Source organism: Sciurus carolinensis, chromosome 12 (genome assembly GCF_902686445.1).
Source record: "Sciurus carolinensis chromosome 12, mSciCar1.2, whole genome shotgun sequence".
Classification (NCBI taxonomy): Eukaryota; Metazoa; Chordata; class Mammalia; order Rodentia; family Sciuridae; genus Sciurus; species Sciurus carolinensis.
The window spans coordinates 47,136,678-47,144,920 of record NC_062224.1 but is presented as its reverse complement, the minus strand read 5'-3'; the positions used below and the strand labels follow the sequence as shown (position 1 = coordinate 47,144,920).

Genomic DNA, 8,243 nt, shown 5'->3' with positions numbered 1-8,243 from the left:
AGTTAGTTATTAATTTGCAAATATTAATGTCAAAGAATATGCAAGCCTCTATTCAAGGGTAATATAAATGTATAAAAACAAAATATAAAACAGGACCGCACTTACCATAAACCAGTGGCTTATGATTTTTTTTCTTCTTCAATATATCAGAGGATATAACACATATCAGTTGACAACAATGCCTTTATATAGCAGTAATGGGCAAAAGAGTACACAATTTGCAAAACTCACAGGTATTTTTTGCCTTCTTGTGATACAGAGTCTCCTATAACATATATCCCAACCTCATGACCCTTCCCCAGTCCCAGATGAGAAGCACGCTTTTATAATAATTAAGACAAAATATTAAATTTATTTGGTTGATTTGACTAGTCACATTGGACAAAAATGTTGGGTTTCCTTTGTGTAATGTAAAAACATACTTTAAGTAGGAATACTTACATACTTTACAATAGTACAAATATATACATATGTGAAAGATTCATGAAGGCATTTGATATGAAACATACACAGTATGCTATTTTAATACACAAATGCTTTAAAGAAAATAGTCATGAGAATTAAAAATGTAGTAGTATCACCAAGAATTTACAAAAGTTTCCATTTTCTTAAAGGTCACATTTCTCATCCTTTGGGATGTACAGAGATTATGTGGTTTACACAGTTTTATCCACATTCAAAACATTGTGTTTTAAATGCTTTAAGCATAGCATGTACAGTACAAAGTGTTTCCATAGGAACATAAAAGAGACTCACTAGTGGCCTGCTGTCTGATGGCTCCTAATTAATCAGCCATTTTTAAGACACTAGTTAAGCTTATTGCTACCATATTCAAATTGTTCTAGTCACCCAAAATATAATGTATTTTGAATCTACTAACAAAGGCTCAAAGAATTACCATACTATATACATCAATATATACAACACAACTATTCTGAGTTAAATGAAGATCCCACATTTAAATAAGAACCAAGAATAGTAATTTTAGGCTAGTTCCACATGACTGGTATTTTTAGAATTTCAAGCAAAGTGCACACTGAATGAAATCAGTCACCAGAAATGATCCTTCTATCAACTCTTCACTTTCTTCCTTTAAATCCCACCACATGAGAAATGAGAACCTTGAGACCTGGCATATGCCAGAGTAGCTTCACAAATCAAATCCACAGGGGCCACTTGGAGTCACATTCATGTGTCACTGGAACCCTCACTGCCTGCTTTTAATAAAGGGTATAATTCACTATCCAGAGCCACTGTGTAGAGTCTGCAGAACCAAAGTCAAGGAGATAAATGCTGTCTCTAGTTGAGAGCAAACAGTGCCATCCATCAGCCATATTCCAGTGTTGGTGGACCCCGAACAAGATTGAAGTAACCAGCCAGGGCTCCAAGGTCTATGTAGAGAGAACGCTGCCTCTTGAGCATCTCAGATTCCTCAGTGCTTCCTGTGCATGAAGAATCTGAAAAGGGAAACATTGCAAAAATAAAATAAATTACAAGGGCACATGTGAAATAACAAACACATATTCCTTCTACAAAGAAATAATCCTTTGGGGCCTAATGAAACAATGTCCAAGCTCTGGCATTATTACAGATAGGCCTTTGAACGTACTATGGGCTCATTAATGTATCATGACATAGACCAAAGAGTTCAAACAGGAGTTAATGAAGACAAGAAATTTGTTAGAAATCCTGGCACATTTTACAACAACCCAGATGGTTTTCTTTAAATACAGAAAATCAGACAAAAAGCAGAAAGATGGAAACAAGCATTCCAGCCTTGATTGCTAGGTCTGGGCCTAAATGAAGACTGCAGATTAATAAAAATGAAAATCCCTCTCCATGCATATCCAGTCTCCTGGAATGCATACTGACTTTCCTATATGGAAACAATTCAGAGCTGACAAAAAGATTTTAAGCAAAGGAAGACAAAAATGAAAGCTGACTTCAAACTCAGTATTTTATCTGTTCATAGCAAAGCAGTGGCAGGAGGTTTCTAACCCAAGATGGGATGGTCTTACTCTAATTAAGTTAAACAGAACTTGTACTTGATCAACAGCAAAGCTGTCACGCTCCATTTGCTTTTATCACTAAATAATAGTCTCTGTTGCAAAAAAAGCAAATCAGAGGCAATTTTTAATGATTGTTAGGTAACATTCACTTTCACTGAAAACCTGTTATAATTTGGTAGTAAATTTGCTTTTATCACTAAATAATAGTCTCTGTTGCAAAAAAAGCAAATCAGAGGCAATTTTTAATGATTGTTAGGTAACATTCACTTTCACTGAAAACCTGTTATAATTTGGTAGTAAATGGGCCAGTTTTTTAAAAAATTGCTTTTGTAAATGTTTTTGTTGAATTTCTCAAACAACACATGATATCCAGCCCAGCTGAATTCAAGGGATCCTCCTCCTTCCTTAGCTTCTTGAGCAGCTGGGACTACATACAGGCATGTGTCATTGCACCCAGCTGATCCCCCTTTTTTTGGAATACTTTCCTGAACTACATCAGAGATTTGACGTGAACCGAGAAAGAAGCAGCAAGGTACACTGTACACCATAGGGTGTCCTACCAGCAATGTTCTCAGGAAGCTCCAGCTCCTTCCTGCTCAGCAGTCTCTTTCGTTCAAAGAGAGCAGAGTCCAGGCTCTGACAGCGAGGCTGATCCTCTCTGGGGGGGTTCAGGGCTTCATGTTTTAGCAGGTCTGCTGCTCTTGGACGGTGATTGGGGTTCCTCTCCAGGGCGGCTTCTATCAGCTCTCTCATGCCTGGACTGCAGTCATCAGCTATATCTTCCAAAGGAGGTGCTTGCTTGTGGATCTACCAACAAACCAGCTCTTAGTATCAATGGCATGGAAATAGACCTCAACAGGAAACGTGCTCCAGACCTGGAAATTAATTTGCTTCCCACTATATGATTTACAACAAATACAGTTCATACCTTTAAAGAAGTTTCCCTTTAATTTGCTAGAGCACCAAGTTAAACCCATCTTTTGGTTTAATGCTGCAAAACATACATGCTAGGTTTGACTAAGCAATGACAGCTTCCCATGGGTGGCCCAAAGGTCACTATGCAGTAATGGGGAAACATTTGCTTCTAAATGTCTCAAAAGTAAAATGGAAGTTGCATGTTCCATTAAAAGCCAGGCTGGCACAAAGAATAATCTAAACTTTTCTCTTAAAGAAATGTTCAAAGGGCTTATAAAATTTCCTTGGCTGACAGGTTTGTAGTATTTTGACACTATTATGTGGTATACCTACTGGGCAATGGAATAGCATATAATTTTTGCCAAATGGACATTTGGTATGTTCCCACTAGAAGAACCATGTTCTTTTTGCAAAAATGGGGCTTACTTCCACAGGGGAGGAGCCTGCAGCTACCTTTCATGATCGCTATTTCACCATCAACCTATTCAGGGTGGTATTATGGGAGGTAGAACAGTCCCTCCCCATCAGCAGGTGGAAATACTCCCATCCCTGACTGACCCCCCACTTACTATGTACAGGTAGGAGGGATAGGCTGAGCGGGGATAGCGCTTCACCCAGGGTGGGGTGCCCGTCTGCATGTGGATGAGCGTGGCTCCCAGGCTGTAGATGTCTGCCTTCGTGGAATGGCCCCTGCATAGGATCACCTCTGGGCTCATGTAAATCTGAAAAAGATGTGGGAAACAGCCTGATTCCTCTCAGTTGTCTGGGTTTCCATTTCTCTAATCCAGTTCTGGAATTATTCACTTTTATCATATTTTTTGCATGCTTCGTCCTTTCAGAAGACAATGTCATTGTTGTGTTCCCTTAAGCTAAAGAAGGAGTATATTGCTGACATTCTCTGGGAACCAGGCAGATTTAGATGGATGTGTCCCTGCAGTCTGACAAAGAACACCTCCTTCCATAGACAGAATGCATGGTTCATCAGGCAGCAAAGGGTCTAGAACACAGAACTCACCTGGGACTCCCACCAATCAGAGTTCTGCAAACACTGATTGGGTATAGTTAATTTTTCTATTAAAACACCAATTCCTTTCATATGAGCACTTAACCACATCCTCAGCCCTTTTTATATTTTATTTAAAGACAGGTTCTCCCTAAGTTGCTTTGGGCCTTGCTAAGTTGTTGAGGCTGGTTTTGAACTTGAGATCCTGCCTCAGCCTCCCAAGTTGCTGGGATTACAGGCATGCACCACTGCACCCAGCTTCCTTTCATATTTAAGTGAAATTGAAATATACTTCCTCATCTGTCACTTAGTTGCCAAACTTCTAATTATCTGTAGGGTTAAAAGGTGGCAGAAATTTATAGGATATTAACACTAATTTCTTAGAAGGGAAGAACTTTAAAAAATAAAGTGTAATGCTGCAAAAGGGATCCTAATGAGTCATTTCTATGGACCACGTTTTACTTCCACCTACCAGGTAAGCCCAGTGACTAAAAATGAAATGCCTGCCATTAGGTATATAAGTTCTATTGGGTGTCACAAGTAGATACTGAGTAAGTAGGGCTAGTTTTACAAATAATTTCTCAAAGAAGTGCTTATTTCTAAAATTTAAAGAGATAAAAAGAGAAAATACTAGTGACTAATAACCCATATTTATTTATTAATAACTCATATTTACAGACACATACTAGGTAATACCGTAAGTTTTTATTCAGGTTGAACATCCCTAATCTGAAATCCAAAATTTTAAAGGCTCCAAAATCCAAAGCTTTCTGAATCCTGAGAAGATTCAGAATATAATATTACACACCTGACCTCATGTTAACTAGTCATGTGACACAGGTGCACAAGGCATGGTGGTACCTGCCTCTAGTTCCAGCTTCTCAGAAAGCACAGGCCAGGAGGACCAACTAAGCTCACAGTTACAGACCATGCCAGGACAACATAGTGAGGCCTGACTCAAAATAAAAGGAAAAACAAAACAAAAATAATTCCAAACCACAGAAACACAGGGGTATTAAAATTATTGTAAAAAGTTACTTCAGCCTATGTATATAAGATAGGCATGAAACATAAATGAATTTCATATTTTGTTCTGCGTCCCATCCCAAACGTTATCTCCTTGTGTATATGCAAATGTTGCAAAATTTTTTAAAATCAGAAATGTTAAACATTTATGATATCAAGAATTTTGAATGAGGAATAGTAAACCCATTATTTTGGTTTAGAAAGTTTTGATGCTGTCTGTCATGTGAATATGCAGAAAAGGGTAGTGTTCCCAGAATGTATTTCTGAACAAGTAAGCAAAGAACTAGCTTACAAAAACTGGGGAAATTGCCCAGTTTCCCCATTCCAGCCCTGCTCAACTTCATCCTACAATACACTTCCGGGCTGACTTCCTTTCACTCTCAGCAAACATACTAAACTGAGTTCTCTGTTCATAAACTTTCCCTGCAGCAAAGGCAGAGTATTTAGATTTTTGCAGGAACTTCTTAATCACAAATAAAGAAATAAATGTACAACACTGTACCTTACAGTTAATAATGTGTTGTATGCTTAAAAATGTGGTAAGAGGATGGATCTCATGTGATATGCTCAAACCACAATCAAAGAAAGTTAACAGAGGAAAAAAAGAAAAAGAAATAAATGGAGTGGGTGTTAATAGAGGAGGTTTATCTCCCTCTGCTCCCCCAAGGTAAAGCAAGAATTAAGCAAGGATTAGTACAAATTGTGTATAGCCAACAGTGGCCATGCACAGGTGGCTTTACAGGCTCTATAGGACTGCACACCTAGGCTGCATCTAGCAATGGCAGCATAGGGTCCAGCCTGGTGACCTGGATGCTGGCCCTCAGACAGATACCCAGAACTTCACAACTCAGAGCTCCTGTACCCTCAAGTTCTATAAGAGAAAGAACAAGCAGATCAGCGAGCAGCAGGGCATGATGTGCAAGCATTTTTCAGGATGGCTTCCTGGAAGTGCAAACAGAACTGATGGGACCCTCTCTGAGAGTTCTACATCCTCAGGCATGGGTCCCAGAGCAGGAAGCCTGATGTCAGGTTAAGTCCTTCACCTCTCAACCTGTTTTTCAGTAAGGAAAAGACTATGTATGTGGACATCTGTATGTACGCATGTGCCTATGATGATTGCATTTCAACTTAAGAGAAGGTAAGACCAGACTCAGAGGAAGGTGAGAACCTTAAAAAAGGACTGCACTATGGAAGTAATTATAAATTATTACTTAAGCTCATGCATTTTTTCTTTTTACCATGTAAAGTGAAACTAACACAATAAATACATGCAGATTGACCCTGTATATGTTTTACGTGGTTATAATATAATGCTCTGAACATGAATGCTGAGAGTGAGAGACAAGACAGACAGGCAGAAATCTAGCACAGATGACTGTTGTTTGTAAGCCATACAGTAGGGATCAGAAGTTGTCTTTGGCTGTGCAACAGCCATGTGATTAAGTTCTAATGGAAAGCAAATCCACTATATTTGTACAGTTGACTTTGACTAAATACATGCCATTTGCGATGAGGAGTAAAAGCAAGCTTGTTGAAAGGGTTCATTGATAACTTTGCAATCATTATCACACTTATTATCAAATTTCAGTCTGTGAATACTGCACAGATAATAAATGCACATTGATTGAGAGTTTAAACACCAAAGCCTGTTTTGCACTTCATATAAAGTAGTTTGTATTAGCTAAAAATACTTGATCTAAACACTATTCAGGAATGAAATTTGCTATTATCCCACATCCAAGTATTCTTCTAGAGAATCCCAGAAAAAGACACATCTTTCTTTAACATTGCAAAATGTTCAATTTGACTGCACTGCCAGGAAGCAGAAGGTATTTTCCATCTCTAATACCATAAATAGTTTCTCAAACTGGCTCCAGGAAAAAGGGTGGAATGTGACATATCTGAACTCCTGACTAATGCAAAAAAATGCTGAAACATTTTCCAAAGAAAACAAGTCATAAGCATCAAGTCTTATTAGATTTTGCTCTGGCAAAGTACTCTTAAGATCTGGGGACTAAATGTAGTTTTTTTTTTTTTTTTTTTTTTTTTTTTTTTTTTAACACTCTACAGTTTCCCTTCTGAATATTACTCTGCTCAAAGATGGTGATCAAGAAAACTTTCTCAAGTAAGTTCCAGAAATGACATCAGGCATATCAGTAAAACAAGGGTTTCTTCACTGCCCAGGGAGTCTTTGCTTTGGGAGAATTTAAGAAGAGGTTACAGAATCTCAGTTTGGAAGCAAGATCAGGTTTTGTTTTGTTTTGTTTTGTTTCTCACTGCAATTCATTTCATGCAGCACAAATACCAGTTACACTATGGGCTGTTAAATGGTTGTACACCAAGACTGATAATGGTAAATTTGAAGTAAACATGCAGCCAAGGACCCTCTCCACTTCCTGTGGCTGCTATAAGTGTGGGAGATTCATGGTAGCAAAGAGTGGCCAAGAGGCACCTTTACCTTTCCAGGTGCATCTACTCTGTGCCCATCACATCCTATTGTGAACTCAACTGCTGATCTCTTAATAATTCAGATAAATCTCAAAGAGATCCTTCTGGAGGAGGGAGGGATGGGGAAAGGTTAATCTCTTAAGTGCTCAGCTGTAGTTAGATATGAACAAAAAGTTCTGTTGTGCTATTTGCATGGTAGTGTGACTTTAGGTAGTGATCCTTTACTGTCTCTCTTGAAATGCTAGAAAAAAGAATTTTGAATGTTTTCACCATAAAGAAGTGATACAAGTTTGAGGAGATAGATGCTTAATCTGATATATACATGTATTGAAACATCACATGATAACTCATCAATATGTATAATTTATGTCTTTATGTATCCAGTTAAAAAATAAATTTAATTAATCAGGCACCACATGGTGGTACATGCCTGTTGTCCCAGTTACTCAGGAGGCTGAGGCAGAAAGATTCCCAAGTTCAAGGCAAACCTGGGCAATTTAGTGAGACCCTGTCTTAAAAAATTAAAGAAAAGGGCTGGAGATATAGCCCCGTGGTAGAGCATCCCTGGGTATAATCCCCAATACTGCAAAACTAAATAAATGTAATGAGGCAATAAAATAATATGCTAAAACAACTTTATAAAAAGTAAATTAATTAATCTAATTAATTATATAGTAGAGACCATGGAAGTCCCACCAAGAGCACATGCTTGCTGGTGCCCTTAATAGTCAGTCACATGCCAGATCCTCAGTAGACACTGGCTAATAATCAATAACAGAGAGTGTTAAATATATTATTTGAAAGTCCCAGAATATATTATTTACCCCAGAATCTCATTTAGT

At 38.1% G+C, this 8,243-nt stretch overlaps 1 protein-coding gene across 3 annotated transcripts in view; it reads right to left on the bottom strand.

The window, feature by feature from the left end:
* Positions 1–200: 200 nt before the first annotated feature.
* Positions 201–8,243, bottom strand: part of Map3k8 (mitogen-activated protein kinase kinase kinase 8) — a 23,166-nt gene continuing 15,123 nt past the window's right edge. For 2 of the 3 annotated variants that reach the window (XM_047520265.1, XM_047520267.1), the window contains exons 6-8: positions 3,494–3,646; positions 2,570–2,816; positions 202–1,457 (exon numbers count right to left, since the gene is read on the bottom strand). In XM_047520265.1, the coding sequence (XP_047376221.1) occupies positions 1,327–1,457; positions 2,570–2,816; positions 3,494–3,646 (531 nt within the window). In that variant the 3' untranslated portion in view covers positions 202–1,326. Of the gene's footprint in view, positions 1,458–2,569; positions 2,817–3,493; positions 3,647–8,243 lie in introns of all 3 variants that reach the window. The other variant, XM_047520268.1, reaches the window with a different exon arrangement.